General features: G+C 34.0%; 1 protein-coding gene across 1 annotated transcript in view; it reads left to right on the forward strand.

Moving 5' to 3' along the window:
- Window positions 1-21,060, forward strand: part of LOC106472707 (desumoylating isopeptidase 2-like) — a 32,961-nt gene that overhangs the window by 3,662 nt on the left and 8,239 nt on the right. Inside the window, exons 2-3 of the mRNA XM_013933360.2 lie at window positions 14,148-14,286; window positions 15,269-15,341. Of these exons, the coding sequence (XP_013788814.1) occupies window positions 14,248-14,286; window positions 15,269-15,341 (112 nt within the window). The 5' untranslated portion in view covers window positions 14,148-14,247. The remainder of the gene's footprint in view (window positions 1-14,147; window positions 14,287-15,268; window positions 15,342-21,060) is intronic.

The raw sequence follows: 21,060 nt of genomic DNA on the forward strand, positions 1-21,060 counted from the left end.
AAATCAGTTAAGTGATGAAAAATTAGGTGTCTGTTTACTTGTGACCACTCAGTGTATATGTGTGTATATAGTTTGAAGTTTAGAGGTGTGCATTTTTAAATGCTTATGTTCATGTGCCAGACTTCCACAATTTAGAATTTTCAGGAACTTGTATGGCTACTTAAAAGTCTAACATGTTTTTCTAGCAATAGAACAAATGTGAAAAAAGAAAAACTACTTGTCCAAAGATAAAATGTTTATGTATAATGGTGAAACTTGTTACCCTGGGTGTTTTCCAATATGAATTCTACACTCCTACAATTCTAGGTTTTAAACTCTATTGTTTCTATAAGAGCTGGGTAATTATTGGAGTTTACTGATAAATTATTGTCAGTCTCCTTAATCAGTTATATTCAGTTAATTGATTCTTCTCATGTGAGAGTTGGATAACTGGAATAATCAGAAGTAGTTATAATCAGAAACACTGATTTTGATTAGTTGATTATTTTTATGAGCAATTAATTTATTAAACTTAAAAACCTTAAATGAATTGAAAATAATGAGAAAATATAAGGTAATATTTCAATTTGATGTTAAACTGGACCTGTTGTAGAAGGCAAGGGAGAATCACCTCAACTACTTCTCCCTAAAAAGGTGAATATCAAGAATAATGAAACAAATAATGTAAACTGAGCCTTTCAGTTTGATGGTGGGGAACTGCATCACGGAGGGAAAGAAGTAAGGCTTCTCAGGTTGTTAACAGGCAAAATTTTTAAAGGAGTAAAGAGAAAGGAGCTGTAATTAAAGTTGGAACATGAAATATTAGAACAATGTTGAGAATGAAGAAATTAGAAAACATCAAGAAGATGTTGCATGCCCAGCTGAACATTTTGGGACTATGTTAAGTACAGATAGTGAGAGAAGAGGATTTCAACAGTGATGGTGGAAGAGTTATCTGTGCTAGAGAACAGAAAAGTCAGAGAGAAATAGTAGTGCTACTTGATGTGAAGATGGCAGAAGTGTGTTCACAAGAGAGTTAGAAGAAGTGATAGACTGTTATTTGTTAAATTGAAAGCACAACCATTAGGAATGGTGATCATTAATGTCTAATGTTGAAGAGGCAGTAAATGCAGCTTATGAACAGATAGAATTAAAGATTGATGCAGAAAATGTGATTATGCAGTCATAATGTGTGATTGAAATGCAGTTGTAGGAGCAGGAAGAGATGGTAAAGAGATTGGTGGCTACTGTTTGGGAACTAGAAATGAAAGTGGTGGAAACTGGTTGAATTCTAAAGATTGGGAAAACTCTTCATAGCAAATGCATGATTTCAGCATGGAAAAAAAGGAGACTATATTTGGAAGAAACTGGGTGACTCCAAAAAATTCCAGATAGATTATATTATAATCAAAGAGAGATACTGAAACAGCTTGCTAAATGCTTACAGCTACCTAGGAGCAGATGCAAACTCTGGTCATAATTTAGTGATATTAACTTCAAAGCTGAAACTGAAGAAAACCAGCCTAAGCAAGAGTAGAAAGAGATGGAATATTGATTTACTGAAAGGACAGAAAGGAATAACATTCAAGGAGCAGGTTGAAGAAGCAATGATGCAACAAAAATAAGTAGGCAATGTGAAGGACTTGAGTGTGAAAAACATTGGAATAATATAAAGAGCAGAATACTCTAAGCACAGAAAATGACATTGGCAGAGAAGCAGGAAGAAGACAAAAGAAACCTTGAATAACGGAGGAAGTGGTATAAAAAATGTAGGAGAGAATAAAAGGAAAGAATGTCAACAAGAAAGAGGTGGAAAAATAATGCAGGAAAAAGAATAATGAACTGAGAAGAGAAACTGATAGAGCAAGAGGAACTTTGTGGGACAAGGAATGCCAAAAATTAGAGGAATGGAACAGACAAGGCAGATCAGACTTACTTTACAAAGAAGTGAAACAAATCATAAGAAAATGATAAACTGAAGCAAGTGGTACCACACAAGCAGAGGAAGAAGTTTAAGTCAAAGATTAGAGGAAAGAGTATTGAAAAACTTTATGATAAGGAAGGAAAGCCAGATATACTTGAAACATAAGAAGAGGAAAGTGTGAAAAAAGAAGACGAGTACTGTTATCCTTCAAAGTGAAATTGTTGCAGCAATCAAAGGCATGAAGATGGACAAGGCAGAAGGAATTAATGGAATCTCTTCAGAAATTATAAAACTGTTAGGAGAAGAAACAAGAAACTCTAAAACAAGATAACCGAAAGAGGTGAATGGCCAGAAGATGTTATTGAATCAGTAGTGATACCAATCCCAAAGAGACTATACGCAGTTTACCACTCAGATTTCCTAACCATTAGTCTGATACCACACATGTTGAAATTCATGCTAAAACCTATTCAGTCAAGAACTGAAAACACAGCAGAGATCTACATTATAAGGGATCGCTTTGGGTTTTGGAAAGTATTTGGAACAAGAGAAGCAATTGGATTAATGAGAATTATCTGTGGAAGGAGTTTGAAATTTAACCAATAGATATTAATCTGTTTCACTGATTTTGAGAAAGCATTTGATAGAGTAAATTGGAATACCTTGTTGAATGTATTCAGAGTGGACTGGAAAGATAGAAGGCTGATTACAACTTTATACATGGGTCAGATAGCAGCTGTTAGAATAGCTGAAGGTTAATCAGATTTTGCAATAATCAGAAGAGGTGTATGGCAGGGGTGCATATTATCACCAACACTTTTCAATGTCTATGTAGAGGCAATGATAAAAGAAGCATGGGGAAATCTGGCTGAAGGAATAATGATTGAAGGACAAATAGTATAATCTTGTAGATTTGTATATGACAAGGCAGTGCTTGCTTACACAGAAGAAATGTTACAACTTTTAGTTATGAAGCTAAATGAAGTAGCAAGTGAAAATAAGCATAAAAATTAAAGAGATGATGGATTCAAAGAAAGAAGATAAAAAACTAAACATTACTGTCAGAGTTAAAAAGCTGGAAGAAGTGAAAGAGTTTCACTACTTAGGTAACCATGTCACTTCAGATGGTAAGTGCTCTAAAGAAATCAAAATTGAAATGACTAAAGAAACCTTCTGAAAGAAAAAAGAGCTACTAACTAAACACTGAAGGCATTACTTAAGGAAGATATAGAGAGACTGGAAGGTTTTGAAATGCATTTTTTGGCTAAGAGTCATGAAAATAAGTTGGATTGAAGGAAAGACAAAAGAAGAGGTTGTATGTCAGGTGGGAGAAGAACATGGATTTGTTGCAGAAATGTGGGAGAAGGATGTGGATTTGTTCCAGCAATGAAGAAACTTTTGATTTGGCATGTATTGAGAGGGAATGGCTTGATAAAGAAGGTGATTGAAGGGAGATTCCTTGGGAGAAGATCAAGAAGAAGGAAATGGATAATGATGCTAGATGATGTACAATCAGGGAAGAACTTATGGACAGATGAAGAGACAGCTAAATGGAGGGAAGAATTGTGCCTCAGACCTATCTAAGGACAGAATACATGATGATGATAATTTTAATTTCTTGGATTGGATAATTGAAAATATTTATAATTGCTAACACTAATTTGGATTATTTTAATGACTAATTGATGCTCATAGGTAATTGATTTGTTAATCATCCAGCTTTGTTCCTTATAAGTAGGAAAATTTGAAGTGTTATGCTGCCAAATACACATATTAGTTAAGCAAAATGTCCAAATAGGCTAGGTGCTAAATATTAATCAAATATCCATTTTCCATTTCATTCTGACTAAACCTGGAAATGTAAAAGAAAACAAATCTAGTTCTTGTTCAGTTGGTAAAAAAAATGATGACCAATTTAATTTTTTTTTTATAAAGTCAGTAGTAAGAGAGAGTTGTGAAAACTCTTAAAATTAAGGTGTTAACTGTCAAATAGTAACTTTCTAGCATCCTTGTTTAACTATTCAGTTTAGAAATATTTCTAAGAAAGAAACTTTTTCAAAACATTGTCATAAATAAGGAAAAAGTGGAAATTTCAGAACTTACTGAATCAAATAATTTTTTTTTATGATATTTTACTTGAGTTTCAAGTGCTTCTATATGAAAACAATGAAAAGTGATATATTTACTACGTTCTCATAAATCCAAGTTGAAGACTTTCATACTGTGGTAAATTTTATAATGGTCAGGATGGAGGATTGCTTATTTGTGACATAAACCATGGTAGTTCAGTCTTCAGAATACAAACATTAACCAAACTCTTGAGTTTAGGTTTAATGTTCCTAATTTCCAGAATCTGCACATGTTATATTGGTATATAACCATGTTTGAAAGATATCTGTGGATTAAATGGTAAACAATCTGTTTCCATTCATGGTTGAGCAGCTAGCCTTGTGTACTGTGTCTGTTATCAGTTTAATGATGTGTTGCAGATTTTGTCAGTCTGAGTTGGATGCTGCACAGTGACAAGTCTCATCAGTTACTTTGAACCCCACATGTACCATGATACTTGAAATTATATATTTTTTACTGTTTTAATCAATCTTTTGGAAGACGGGTAAATTTTATGATATGAAAAGTTCTTTGTGTAATTTTAATATTAAATTTGTTTAGGTATATCTTTTTATCAGTTCTTTTATTACTATGGTTTGTGACTGCCATTCAGGAATGTACTTGCTCTGTGAATCTGATTTTACTTTTCTCAAGCTGATTACTTTGAAAGTTTAATTTGTATATCTTATTTGAAGATATCTAAGTCTGTTCAAGATGTTGGTTAATTTTGTGTAAAGAATAATCTTTGTAAGTGTTTTGGTAGAGCTGACAGTAGTGGATTTTTTTATAATGCTTATAGTGTCTCATTTCATTCCAAGAGTCCTGTCCAGTAAATTCAGAATTTCCCCATTAAACTATATTGTGGAGTACTTAACAATTTTTAAACACTCATACAGATAATAGTTAGAGAATAACACTTTGTTTAATTTTTAAGTTATTAAACCAAGTAAACTACATAATCACATTGTAACAGAATAGTCTTTCATCTGCAGCATAAGTAGAGTTTGAAACTGCAATTTTATCATTTATATGTGTTTTTTATACCCTATAACAATAAAATGAAAAATACTTTTCCAGTAGTTATATTTTATAGATACCACTTGCTGTTTAGTGAAAAAAAGTAATGAAATAGTGCAATATTTTATTAATCCATCTATTGTAAATTATGGCTGAGCATATTTAAAAAATTTTGAAATTATCTAAATCTTCTGAACGAAACAAGCTACCTACATAATCAGGACTAATAATTAATTTAGAATAATGTAACTGATTTAATATAATGTTCTAATTAAGAGCATGCATTGGCATAAAACAAAAACTCATACTAATTACAACTCATTGATACATAATTTGGGTACTTAAGTATTCTGGATATTTTTAGATATAATCTCAATAATATCTCAAGCTTCAGCCAGCTTAGGAGATTTAAGTTATTTCTCATTCTGTGTATAAAGTAAACAATGCAATATAATCCTCATAAGACCGAATGAAATAGTGATTAGAGTACATTATATTAAATACATTTTGAATATGCAAATCAGCAAGTCACTGACAATCACAGCTGATATAAGGTTGTGATGAAATATTATGTATCACAACTACATTTTGACATTGTTTTGCATTTCATAGTGTGATGCCATTGCAAATTGAGTGTTTTTAGGAAGGGTATGTAATAGCCCTTTCTGATGCAAAATATTCAGGTGTTCAGATCAGGGATTTAGAATTTCCAAGACAAAGGTATGCTTTATATTTACTGACATTGGAAAATGAAGGAAAAGGATGAACGTTGGCCACTAAGACCATCCAAAGAGAGACCTGCAACAAGTCTCGTACCCACTGCTGTAAGCAAAGTGTGTTGTCCTTATCTAGTAGTCCTTCATGAGAAATGATACAAATTCTGCAAAGCAAAAGGCTAATTTTGATTGATTAGGAAAGATGTTTACTGTTGAAATAGTGCTAGGTTTTTTATTTTGTTTCTGGTATTAACTCTTGCAAAGAGTGTGCAAACAGTTATAAAGCAATTAACTGAAACTGAAAGTGTGCAGAGTCGTCACACTGCTTCAGGAGGGCTGCACCCGTACTTAAGTTGCACAGGCCATAGGAGTGTCACAGTCTGTGGTCAGTAGATGGTGGTGCAGATGCTAGGCCACAGGAGAATACACCAGGTGGTCAGGGTTGCAGAAAGGCTAAAGGTACAGTGGACAACTGATATCTGCAGAACTTAGCACTCAGAAACTGCACTAACAGTGCTAGTGGGCATAGGAACAAGCTTCAGCAGGCCTCTGGAATGTATTGTGTTCAAAGTTCAGGAACAAGCTCTCGTCTGTTTGTTGTACCCAATAAGATGGGAAATTGGTGTCCGGTCATTGATCTTTCTCATCTAAATCAGTTCCTAGATCCTTCAAAGTTCAATATGGAGTCATTCCTCACTCTGCATTGGCATTTTTTGCCAGAAATAAGGATGACCAAGTTTGATGTCACTGATGGACAGCGATCCTCTGGATTCCCAGGTTTCCTTATTCAGGATCAACATCTTTGATTTCGAGTGGTGGTAAGATTGGAACAATACTATGATAGATGTTCTCTGCTGCCACCTCATGGAGAGCTCCATCTTTTCATGAATTCCTTGCTTAAGAGATGGGGTGCATTTCTAAACGGTCAGGAATTCTGGGGTCTATGGACGGATGACAAGGCTTCCTTGCACATCAATGTTTTAGAACTTCTTGCTGTGCAGATGGCAATGTTTCAAGGTCTAGAATTGTGGAAGGGCAAAGTTGTTATGTTTCACTCCAACAATTCCATGGTGGTGTCTTACATTTCTCTTCAAGGGGGCACTTGGTCCAGGTTTCTTTGTTTTCAAACCTTGCATCTTCTTTATTGGGCTCTCTACCATAGTATCATCCTACTAGCTTGCCATGTTTGGGGGTGGGGTGAACTTGGTGGCTGATCAATTGTCGTGATCTAACTGGATTCTTCCAAGAGAATGGATGCTTCATCGATAAGTTTCCATTGGATTTGCTCTCGGTTCGGGACGATGCATTTGCTACTCATGGAACACTCAACTTCTGGCATCTTGTTCTCTGGTATCTCACCCTCGAGCATTGGCAATTGATGCATTCAGTCAGGACTGAACTGGATTGCACCTATATTCATACCCACAGATTCATCTATTACCCAGAGTTCTAATAATGATTTGCTCTACCCATTGTACCATTCTGTTAGTATCACCAGATTGGCCAGCTCAATCCTGGTTTCTACTTCTGTGGTACCTTCACGCGTGCCCATCTCTTTCTCTTTGGCCATCTCTGTTGAGGTAGCCATGATCCAACATCTTGCACCATCCATTCTGAAGCTCAAGTTTCATGAGTGGAGGTTACATGGCATCTGGGTTTAGTTCTAAGATTGCCATTTACCTGTCTCAGTCTCTGCATTGCTCCATGATGGACATTTATCAAAGGATATGGCACGCATATAAGCATTGGTGTATTGCGAGGAGGTTAAACCCACTTCATCCAGACATGCCAACCCTAGCTCAGTTTTTGACTTGGCTCTTTGACAAGGGTTTCACATCTTCCACTATCACCCTATATAAGACAGCCGTATTGGCTACTTTTCAATACCATAAGAGATGGAAATGCTTTGAGTCCCCAATGCTCTCTGGCCTCCTCGAGTCACTTCATGTCCTTTGTCCCAAATTGCTTTTTCATTTACCTAACTTGGATATAAAGGTGGTGTTACATGCTCTTTCTTGACATCTTTTTGAGTCAATAGCCTCATGTAACATGTCTCACCTTTCCATTAAGGTTTATTTTTTGTTGCTGCTGGAATGTGTATGTTGATGGTTGAAGTTGTTTGTGATTCACATGTGCAGGATGCGTTATCATTCTACCTACATCCTTTTATACCCAGACAGGTCCTTCTTTCTAAGATACTGGCTGCCAGGGAAGGGGATAAATCCCTTTTCACTGATTCATAGGATTGCTATTTCTCTCTTCTATGATCAATCAAATCCCGATCATTTGTTATTTCTAGTGAGGGCCTTGAGATGTTATGTTGCCTGCACTAAATCTATTAGATTGTTAGACAGTGTCTTTTGATTCATTGGGACCCTTCACTTTCCTGGAATTTACCCCCTGTTAACTTGATGGGGTTGGTTCGTAAATTGATCCTTATTGCTTATTCTGCACTCTCATTGGAGGTGAGACGCATCTCATCAGTTTCATCACATTTCTATGTCCCTTGTGGCACGGTTGAATTGCCCACTGGAGGACATTGTGTGGGCTGGTATGTGGACCTCACCCAATACTTTTATCTCACATTATTTGCATGATCTGGCAGTCTCTTCCTCTGAGGGTTTTCGACTACCCCTTGTAGCTATATTAACCACATTCAATAGATTATAAAGAAGGGTGTGTAGTTTTATTACTAATTTCATCTCTTCTTTTCTTTCCAGGGTCTCGTACCTCTTTTTTTTTTCACAGGATCCCACTCTGTGGCAAGTGTTGCCCAGGCAGGTGTGTTGTTATTAAGCCAACTCTGCACTAGCAACAACTAACACAATATAATTTATCTAGGTTGCAACAAGCTCTATAGAAATAGGGTGTTCCATAAGACCACCTAGAGGCAGGCTGGGTGTTATTACTGTACTAAGTTGGATCATCACTCATGGACAATCATGAGTAAAGTATAAGGGGATCCTGCCTATCCCTGCCCATCATTGGATGGAATAAATCTGGGTCAGTTTGCTTTTAAAAATTTAGGGAACTTGGTTCACCTATTGCACTGTTTCCAAGAGCATTGTTCCTCAGGCTCCCTAATGCACATTACTCCTCTCATAGGGCATCCTTACCATGCCTGTTTCCAGTCATTGGGGTGTTGGACAGGGGCTATTTCTCCAAAATGTTTGAGTGACTTTCCTCCACTCCTACCAGGGCCCCTGTATGTTTTACCCAGATGTCAGTAAGAGAGGCACCAGCCTATGCCAGAGGTTACTCATAGCACAGCTATCCAGTTGAGTTAAGCATGGCCCTTCTTTTTTATTAGAATTGGTTTAGTACATTGTTCGTGAAAGAGGGTCCATTGTCTTCTCGTAATTTTGAACGCAGAGTGGTCCCATCCTGGGTCCTTGGTTGAGCACAGTTTGTTCCAAATCCTCCCCATAATTCTGGGAGCAAGTGGAATTTATCTTGCCCACAGAGTTTGGGAGTGAGAATATAGGATCCCATCATTCCAAGTTTGGGGTGTTGCCTTTTGGAGTTATTCATGTTGAGGATAGGTTTTGTCCACGTTGGTGTTGCTTATTTTCTCATTGTAATTCCAGTGGTTCAGAACACATCACTCTATAGCTACAGGTTGGGATCTACTCACAAATATATATATATATATATTGTAGTCCAAATGCCCTAGCCATCAATGTGGGATTTAGGAACCATGGCCCAATAATTCCAACCCTGAGCAGTGGGACCTCAGATATCTGGTTGGGGCCTGGTTTATAGTGATGATGGATCATGTCACATTCCACCAGCATTGCACGATATAGGCTCCTGGTGAAGAGCATACCTATTCTGAATGTACTGCAGTTCCCACACCAGGGTGCTAATCTCCTATTGACACACCCATGATTTATGCAAACGCATTCTGTATGGATAATGCCCTCACTGGCCCCTCTACTTTTTCAATGTGGGATTCTAGATGTAGTGTGAAAAGAGGTATGTATGTTTTGGAAGTTAACATTTTCTTAACTTTCTCCACACGAGCTCAGTCAATTTGACCGACCATGTGATTTTTTTTGTACTCATATAGTCTTTATACATTTGACACTACTAACTTTTGATATTGTGTTTCACAAAACTTGGTAGTCTTTCAGTAAACATTATAAGCCTTTCACATCCAGAAAACAGTATTTTTTAGTGAAGTATTTTTAATAAAGTAAAAAAGACTTGTCCTTGAATACAATGAGTATTTGTTTTGAATAGTCTGTGTGCAAAGTGATTTTCAGGTTAAATTAAAAATACTTTTTTTCATTTCAAAAAGTTCATTTGTGTAATTTTTAAAACCTTCTAAATACATTTTAAATGTTTTTATTATATTATTATTATTTATTTTACCTAATCTAACCTTAACTAACCTAAAGAGATCTCTATTTTTATATTTTAGTAAATTTTATAATAATAATAAAGAAAGAATAAACATGAAAAACAAGAAATAAAGTATTTACCTGAGTATTCTTTTTTTTTTTGCTGGCGACTATTCATGACTCTTAATCCTACTTTTTTATACTAATGGTACTTCTGCACTAAATAATTTTTTATTTAATTAAATATATACACCAAAGAACACAGAATAATCACATGCAAAAAGCAGACAATGTCCCATAACTATTACAGTTTTCTGGCTTTCTAACTATGCAACAAGAGCCATTTACAAATTCATCCAAGCTAGCCATTGTGATTTCCGTGGGAACCAAAGTTCTATTACAAGTGAAATTGACTATTCTGTGTTCAGAACACAATGTAATAGAATATGTCATTTGATAGATGAAAGTCTTGGCTTTCTTTTGGTTATAGGTAATATATAATTATTAACAAATTATTAACAAATCCTGAAAGAGAGGATGTGACAGGTGGGTGTGGAAAGAGGGGGTTTGATTTTCTATTTGATAAATTTGTAACCCAACAAAATTGAAGGTTATAAAAGTTATGGTTTGTTTAAGCAATGACTATTTTATAGTGAGTAATTTACATTGAATTTTATACTTTTTGGAGGAGTGATGGATAAAATGAACAGAAGATACCTAGAGAAATTGTCACACTAGGGGAAATTAAGGATTTTTTTTTAAATATTGCCTTATAAAATTAAGAACTTGAAACTTGTATACTATTAAAATATGGATTATTAGCTAAAATTTTATGCTATACTAATTGGTATAACATAGACAAAAAGTAGTTTAATAAAATTTTGTAAGTAAGACACTAAAACCTTGTGTCATGTGCAGTAAAGGATACCCGTGGTGATAGAGATAAATCGAAACTTTATTTCCAATAATACTTGCTTCCTTTCACACACTCTTACCCTCTTCCCCACTTCAAGCTAATGTTAGAGATTGGGGATTGGGTCAGTCTCGAAAAAGTGATAATGTCAGAAGATAGATATTGCCAAGGGCAATTAAGTTGGAAATAAAAGACTAGAGCAAGTGAGTGAAAATCAGACCAATGTTTAGATGGACAAAGGAAGAAATCCTAACAGTCGAGTAATAGCTGTAGTGTGAGAAGAGGTAAGTATTACTGGAAATACATTTTTGATTTAAGAAAATGTTAACTTTGAATTTGTTGTTGACATTTATAACATTTGTTGAAATGCTTCCACATTCAGTCGGCATTATTGATTACAAAATGAGCTTTCTCTGATCACTTTTAAATTATCTTGTTTCATGTTGAAAAAAAAATGTCAGACTCTGCTCAGTGGTTTGGATAGTACTGTAATTTATAGGATTTTTCAGTTTAAAAAAAAGTTAGTCCAAGATTCCGAAAAGAAGTTTACATAAGATAACTTATTGATCACTGAATAAATTCACTGACTGTAAATGTCTATGTTAAAATATATGCTTTTTTGAATAAGTTTCATATCACCTTTTCTTCTGGAACATTCTAATCAATCATTATGGGGTAGAACCACCCATTTTGTAGACCTTATGTGAACATGCCCCTTTTTGTGTAAATGATCACAATTCAGTTAATCCACTTCTTGTATATAAAGCTTCTAGAATATCCATAAAAACTGTGAGTGATCTAGAAGTTTCTGAAGTACAAGCTGCTACAAGTTTCATCACACACACTTATTCAGACACAAGGTTTAGCTGCTAGACCTGTAACATATTTTTGAACTTCTTATGTAAGGATTAAGATTTAGGCCTACATTAATTATAAAATGGACAATGTACTTCTTGAAGGTAGAATTCTTATTAAAAACTATCAAGTAGTTTATAGGGTGACTGTAAATATGTTGTACATCTGTCCTATTGGCTCATAAAAGAAACTGTAATATGAAACCACAATAAAACATGGTAGCTTACATTCCACAATAGATTATTCTAACTAAAGAATCCTGAGCTTGGTTTCAAACTTGTAAATTAGCAAGTTAGTTTAGTTCAACCAGTAACTGATGATTAAGATTGATCCATTGCATAATGTGCAAGTGAAGTGAGCAGTGAATTTACATGTAAAATACTAGTTTCATTATCTAAATGTTTGTGTGTGAAGGTAGTGAGCTGTTACAAGGAACTTTTATGTGCTAACATTGTCAGTCATTCTTTGGTTTAATGTTATCCTGAAGTTATGAATTCTGTGATATTATCCTTCACATTTAGAGAATGTTCGAACATCTGCGCATCTTAATGGTAAGGATTAGGAATCATGAAGCTTTAGTAGGTCAGTTGGTAAAGTTTTTGGTTTTTTTTAGCAGTGTTTAGTTGGTATTAATTTCATTATGATTCTTAAAACACAACACTTAGTATTTCCTACATATTTCATTTAATGTGAATTATCACATGTTGTTTACCATGACTTTTCCTAGAAAGCGTGTGTGAAGGTACTATTTATTGCACTTCAGTAATGTCATTTTTAATGTTAACTAGTTTCTGTAATTACCCTCCTTTGATGTTATTTATCAACTTTTAATTTTACATCATTTTTACACTTCACTTTATTGATTTAACCATTATGAAACTTTTTTTTATGGGTTTTAAGAAATGCACACTTGTATGTGTACTGCTTATAGGGTGATTTATTTTTCTCAGTTCCACCTTAGAAACTTTATTAGTTTCAATTCTTAAGCTTTTGTGACCTCAATTTTAAAATAGAAAGTAAAAAGTAAAACAGAGGTTGATGTTTAATTATCAGGTTTGTATAGCTGACCTGTGCTTCCAGGCTTCATATTTAAGGCTATCTCAAACAGAAGCTTTCTTTGTAGTTTCTAATTCAACTTTAGCATGAAATACATCTAGTTGAATTTTTTTAGGTGGCCAAATACAGATAGTTTACTGTAAACTTATCATGATTGTCATGCAAGTATGACATGCTACCTTGAGGAAATGTAGGGTAGTTTAAATGTCCATTGATTTTATTATACTTTTAATAATATATCCAATATCCTCTACCATGTTTTGACAAGTGTTTTAATTTTCCTATTTTCCCAGCTTATTTTGGAATTGAACTTTGTTTTTTAACTCTCTAGGATATTTTTTCATTTTACAGAAGAGGCTTTCTTTTAATGAAGACTACAAGTTACATTACAATTACATATTATGAATATGGCATTGCAATGAATAAATTCAAACATAAATTATATATATAATTTTTTAAAAGGAGTATCAATAAGCTAAAAAAATAATTATCTGTCAGAAGTACAGATAATATTTGAAATTGAAGGTTTTGAAGTTAAAAGGGATTTCATTCAGTATCAATCTCTGAGTAGGAAAATTCTTTTTTTGTCATGTCGACTTTTGATTTATATAATAAAGACATTTCACACGTGTTTGGTAGTCTGTCCTTTTGAGCACCTGTATGTGTAAAATTTACTTAAGAGCTGGTTGATTAATTTCGTTAATCAATTACGTTGATTAGTGTCAGTTAAAAAATTTGATTAACCCAAATTGTTATTAAATTAATTAATGTCACAATAATAATCACTGAATGAAGTTAATGTTTCTGATTATTACTGTTTTCAGTTGTTACAACTAGTAATTGAAATACTGTTTTTATGTTATCTCATTATTATTTTCAATTGATTTAAGGTTGTTCAACTTAATTGATTAGATCATGTCTCTCAAATATAATCAATTAAGCAAAGTTAGTGTTTTCAATTATTGCTATTTATGATTATTTTGACTATCCAAGTTTCACATGAGAATAATTAATGAATTAATCAACTATCAAATTCCACTTATCATCCAGCTCTAGTATCAGTACAGAAAGAATGGAGGTATTTGGTTCACTGTCTATCCTGAAGTACGTTGTGTATTGGTATCTGTAAAATTACAAGTGTTGGTTTTCAAGGAACGTACCCACCATGTAGCACTAGTTTTTATACGGTTTACTTAAATTATAAGTTACTAGTTCCTTATCTGGTATTTTTGCAGGCAAATCTCCTTGTTTTACTTACGACTACAGCTTCATTATAACATAACTAGTCAACTTTTTTTGGACTTCACAAAAGTCAGTCTTCCACTACACGTCAGAATGGCTAGAGAACCAGTTATTTTGAATGTTTATGATATGGTAAGTAATAGACATTATTTCATATGTTTTCTTGTTAATTAGGTAGATATTGAATTATTTAACTATACTTAAAAAATGTGTAATATTTTTTTTCATTCAAGTAAAATATACTACACTTTCATATGTAACAATTGATTAAACCAACTTTAACTGTATGTTGTACAGTAAATTAAGTTACATGAATGTATATTTGAGTGACCAGGATACTTTTATCAATGTAGTTTCAATTTTGTACAAGTATTGTGTATATGTGTTTCTGTATATACTTTTTTTCTACCATGTTAATAACAATGCTGTGTATACCTTGTATAAAAAATAAAAGTAGACTAGTAACCGTAGAGTGGAATCAATAGAATACACTGTAGTGGGAGAAAGAATTTTGTAACTTGTCAGCTATAGAGATGCATTATCTATCAAATTTAACCCCTATTTTCATGTCACATACCTGAAATAAATATACATTTAGGAGAAAGTTCAGTTTTCAAAGTCTCAACTACTTATATTTAGACTATTGTTAACTGCCTTTAAACTAGTACTGGAATTTGTTAGTGTGAAATGTTTTTTTTTATTATCAAGATTAGTAAATGCTTCTTACTTTATATAATTTTTCTCAAAAAAAGTGTTATAAGTTATTCAAGACCATCTCTTAGAATAAAAACACATTGTTTCATAACAGTGACACATTTGAGCACTAGTGAAAAAAGCTGTATGTAGCAGAGCTGGCATAGAAATCGTAATATTGTTCATTGGTGAAATCTCTATAATTACATTTTGTTATTTTAGGTTAACAATAAAAGTTAGCATAAATACACTTCACTGTTTTGGATCACCATTAAGATTTATATGTACTGATTAAAATACTTGTACATAAATTTTACTGTGGTGGACCAAAAAATAGAACACATTTATTTGAGAGATCAATACATTTTATTTTATTATTCTGCCCAGCAATTAAGATCTCCTTTGCTGATTGTTTTTGTAGTATTGGATAAATGAATATGTATCTCCACTGGGCCTTGGGGTGTTCCATTCAGGAATTGAAATTTATGGTGTTGGTAAGTAGAAAGATCTATCTTATTATGTGAAATTTAGAAACCTTTACTGCTTCTCTGCTTCTCTGTTACACATTTATTTTCTAGCATAAAAGAAAATTGTAAGGTTTCGTTCATTTTATTTTTATGTAGTCAACCTTCATTGCATGAATTTTGAAATCTTATCTTGAATGTAATACAAATATGACTTAATTGTTGGACCAAGTATTTTTAATGTTTGTCACACACTGACATTTGTAAATTGTACTCTGTAAACACAAATTGTCTGAGAAGAAAGAATTTGGGCTACCACAATCTACCACAATTTAAGTTGAAATTAAAAATATTATGTTTTGTTTGGTGCTTTTAGGTATTTATTTATAAACACTGTAAATAATGGTGAAAAGCCTTTTAATAAATAATAAAAAAAATTAGTATTAAATTAAATATACTGTGCCCAACATTCTAGCCTGATTTAAATCCTAGCACAAATGTTGCTAAAACTGAAAGAGTACAGGAAGTTTAAAAAAGTCCCTTGTATGTCTTCTTGAAGAATTTTTGTGATTAGATTCGTAAAAGGTTTTTATACATGAGTAGGTAAAGTTTCTACTACTTTGGATGGCGGAGCTTATTTGGCAAACTAATAACCTTCTTATTACCCTATTTTTATATAATACACATTTTAAATTTCACTGCTTATCATAGTAAATGTTACAGTTTCATGTAAAGTTGTTTTTCCGATATGGTATCTTACCTCCGTTCACATACATAGCTATTGTCAGTCAGTGCTGCCCTGTATATGTTTTTTCACATGCCACAAGCCTTGAGCTCCCACGTATACCCTAAGGTCAATGTGGTTCAACTGTGTCTCGCAAGCAAATCATCATGCAACAACCCTCCACCAATAGGAATGTGACACCCTCCTGATACATGTGACTACCTCTGTTTGATTCTACAGTACTATCATGTTTTGTTTGGCAGTGCTATCATCAAGACATTTTTTGTTTGTGCCCTCTTCTTGTGTATTTTTTGAAATTTAATATGGAGATATTTTTTTCACTGAAGCTTATGTGAAGCTTTGAAAATGTTATCATTTGCTTCCAGAACATTTATCTAGGCTTCAAGTGGCGGTACCTGTCTGCAGAATTGTAAGCTTTAATACATTGGGAGATTGATGTTATATGAGTTGACCTTCATTGGGCCTTAAGTTTCGTAACTCACACATTTGGGTCCGCCAACTTTGGACAGATAAGCTGTTATATTGTTCTGGCTTTTTTGAATATTTTGATATTAATATTATTATTTGTAGCTATTTGGTTTCAATAACATATGTTTAATTAGATTTGTACCTACTTCTTGTAAGGTTAGGATTTTTGAATTAACATTTAGTGATATTTTTTCTAATGTAATGTTAGTTTAGGCTTAACATGTGTCTTTGTAAATTTAGGCTTATCTGTCATTCAGCTTACTGGTAAATCGTAGGTTAAATATATTATTTCTTCAATAAATTCCATCTAATAAATTTTTTATTGTCAGTATACACTAACTTAATTCAACAATATAACAACTTTTTAATTTTTATAATTAATTATATTTTATACTTCTTACAATTAATTTTGTTTTTGAAGACCCTGGGTCCGAGGTCTACCCAAGCTTATCCCACTATTGCTCGCCTTCCTCCTCTAACTGCCGAACTCATTCAGGACGACATCTTTTTTGACAATTTTCCTCCAACTGATTATGAATTGGCCTTCCCAGGTCTCTACTGCGGAGTCTGCTAGGCCTACCTCAGCCCTTTTTATATATGTTTCACAATTGTTGTTTTTTCCCCTCCTTTTCCAGAAATTTTAGTTCATGCTCGGCCTTTTTGTCTCTCTTTTGGTTCATTTTGTCTTAGCTTACTATCAGGAAGATTTTTTTTCTTGCTTCTCCGCACTTCAAATCTCAGTTCCCTGTGTGGGGGCAATCCTATCCCTTTCTCTCTAGCCATGTTTTCTACCCTTCATCTTCCTCAATCACCTCTCCTACTGGTATTGGCCACCATATACTTCCTTTCTAAGGTGTTCTATCTATTTCTTGGGGTTTTTTGTGGGATACTTTCCTCCTTCTCACCTTCATGTTGGGGAGATTGCCATCTTCGTCTCTTTCCCCACTAACGTGGCTTTTTTGCTTTTGGGATATTCTGGGGTGGAATACTGTCTTGTACAAAGTTTGTTTCCCTTCCAATTTTAATTGGGACTTACAGACTGATCTTTTCCTCCACTGGTCAATTTTTTTTGGAGTGTTATTCCTGTGATTTTGCATCACGTCTGGTATCTGTATTGCTACATTTGTTTTGTTTTTCTTTTTTGTGTGCTCGTTTGTCTCTTTGGCCATTGCATTCTTTATTCATGTTCCATTTTGGGACCTTCCTATCATTTACCTGTCCTACATATAAGAGTTCCTTCTCAGATGTTAACATTCTTCTGGACTCTTCACTGCATTTTCTCCCCCCCCCTTTTTTTTTCTTCCAGTGGTGTATGTTAGTCTTTACTACTTTCCAATTCCAAGCCAATGAGGTGGTGGATCATGGAGGCATCCTCCTGAATGTGATTATGATATACGACACAAATAATGATAAAACCATTAAGTTGAAAGTAGTGTGGTGGTGTTATGCTGGTGTAGATGACGAGATGTCCTCCAATCTGATCCTCCCTCTTTGTATGGGTTTATCTGAGGCGATGTTGTAGCTTTGGTGTGAGCAGTCACTGGGTTTTGGATTTAAGAGCTGAACCAATCAACATAAGTCCTCACACATGTATGGTAGGTGTTCTCATTTTCTCACTTATTTATACTCTTGTTCCCTCCATCTGTGTTGTGGGTCACAGTGGTGAAACTTGTAGATTAATATGTTTTTTTTCTCTTATGCTTACCCTCAATGATTTTTTTATTCCCACCAGTCTGCTGAACTTGAGATGAAGAAGGTATGATTCTCTTTCCTAACACCACCTATTGGCTGGGTTTTGGATTGTAGTTGACTTTCTGGTGGTATGATCCTCTTTCCTACCCCCACATGGGTGTCAGTTTTCGGTGACCTGGGTTTTTGATTGTAGTTTTCTTGCCGTGTATGGTCTATTGCACCCCAGTCACTCTACACCTAGAGACACATCTTTTTACTCTCACCCACATTGATCTACTGTATGGGATTGAGATTCCAATATTGTGTGTTTCAGATCCCTATCCAACCATTTCTCTCTCCCATTTGGACGTGCTCTCCCAATTTCTACCTATATCTGTGACACCTCTTTCCACACTGGGTGAAGAGCATACCTGGTGCAGAAGTGGTGCGATCTCTCACGTATTATCCTCTACTGTGAGGATCTACTCTTTTAGGTTGTCCTTTTGACACTTTCAAAGGATGCTTCTTTCTTTCCCTCGCACAGGTCTCTCCACCTGTTCAGTGTGGATTCTAGCTATTTATGTGAAAAGAAGTAATGTACCCTATTAGAAATTTTAATTTTCCAATACTGAAAATGTATTTCCACCCTTCCTCCTCATTGAAAACTGATGCTTCTATTTTTTGCCAAAGCTCGAAGTGATAGTTTGTTAGAATCAAATAGAGGGAGTCCCATGCGTTAGGAGGGTGTGCTGCACTCCTATTGGTGGAGGGTTGTCACATGATGATTTGCATGGGAGATGCAGTTTAACCACATTGATCTTAGGATAAGTGGGAGCTCAAGGCTCGTGGCATGCGAAGAAAAGTTTTGCTTATAGAGGGCAGCACTGAACAAGAATAGCTATTTATGTGAGAGGATGTAAGTACCTATCGGAAATACATTTTCAGTATAGGAAAATAATAACTTGCATTAGTTGATAAAACACGACAATAATTTCAAGAACAGTTAAATTAGTGCATGAATTAAATGAAATTTGATTCTTCAATTTTAAAATGGTTATATCAATATAACACTTTATTTATCTACTTGTAGATGGTTTACATTGTTCCTTTGCTAGATTGATTGAACTTTGGTGCGAGTGGAACATATACCATGGGATTTGTTTTTTTCACACAATACTGTTTGATTTTTCTTTTTTTTTAAACAACTGAGTAGAACACAACTTACTACAAGCTTATGTATCTTCTATTGATGCCATCAGCTGCAATACAACATTTTGGAATTGTGAACTTTCTGTTGATGACTCTGGATGGTACGCAAAATAATAGATAAATTTAATTTTTTAATGCCACTGACTAGAGTACAATACACTATGAAATTCCCTCTTTCTTTTTCTTCATTTCTGACTGATATACAAGACACTACAAGATATATTATTTTTTTCCTGAATGCCATTGTTATGAAGACAGTACACTAACTCTATCCATTATGGTTAGTATCTTTCAGGTATTGAGTGCACAGCTACTTAACAAAATTTTAAGATTTAAGTGAAAAATAATAATTCTAACTCAATTTCAACATTGAGTACTCAAAAATATTTGAAAATATTCTGATGACTCAAATCCTTATTTATTGAATGTTACTGTGAAGTTTATTGTATTCAATGTAGATGAGTAAAAGAACTTATATGATATACATATAATAGAAAAATATTATATTGTACCAGTTAAGCTTTTGACATAATGAGTATTTTTACCCCCCCCCAAATAAAACTGGAATGCTGAAAGTGTACCTCAGTGCTGTTCCATCTTTCTGTGCAGCTCTGAGGAGACACCTGTAAACAACTCACTTATTATTTTTTTTAGAATTTTCCTGCCTATCCCAAAGCATGGTTTAATAATTGCTAAGAAACTGTCATTTCTTGAGAATAGAATTTAATGTGTATTGTTTCTCGTGTTATGTTCATTTTCTTTTAGTCCTTTTATTACCACAGCCCTTGGTTCCTACTTTTTCATCATGTCACAGCATATGGTCTGAACAATCACAAATGAAGCACAACTTTAAATAAAGCTACAGGCAAATTTAAGTACCATTCAATAGAGCAGGTTATATAATACTTATTTCAATGTAGAGTAAATAAAATGGTTTGAGCAGTAATTTATGTTTTTTTGGGAAAGTAACTACCTTGAACTCCTGTAGGGATGAACAAAGCAATCTGGTGAAAATTTTAGAAGACTTGGGAACGAACCACAGATCTTGGAATTTTCTATAGTATTTGTTTTAAATCTAAAAAAAACTTTTCTTTGATAGGATATCGGGTATTAAAGCTTAGGTTCAAATACTATTGTAGGTGATGGCAAAGTATTCAGAAGACTCAAATTCTTAAAACATTGAATATTATTCTTAAGTATATCATATTCAAACAATTCACATATAGATCTTATCATTTATTGTTAAGAAATCATGTTTATTAGATATAAATTGATCTCCAACAAGAATATTATTGACAAAATTATTGTTACCTAGCCTGACAAGGTAATAGTGCAATACCTTTTGAGAGATGAGGTCCTTGAATACTGATAAATTTATATTGGTTTTTGCCATGTTTATTATGACTTACACAGGGTTCGTACGCGTCCTGGAATGTCATGGAAATCCTGGAAAAACGCGATTTTTTTTTCCAGTACTGGAAAGTCCTGGAAAAAACGAAAATGTCCTGGAAAAATAAAATTTGTCCCGGAAAAAAATGTTTTTTTTTTTAATTTTTGGTTTTCTTGTTTTTACTTGGTGCGAACGAGCCTGACTGGTTCCCATTCATTATCCCCCGGCCTTTTCATTGTATTAGCCACATGTGTTGATGATAGGGG

Source organism: Limulus polyphemus, unplaced genomic scaffold, assembly GCF_000517525.1.
Source record: "Limulus polyphemus unplaced genomic scaffold, Limulus_polyphemus-2.1.2 Scaffold123, whole genome shotgun sequence".
Classification (NCBI taxonomy): Eukaryota; Metazoa; Arthropoda; class Merostomata; order Xiphosura; family Limulidae; genus Limulus; species Limulus polyphemus.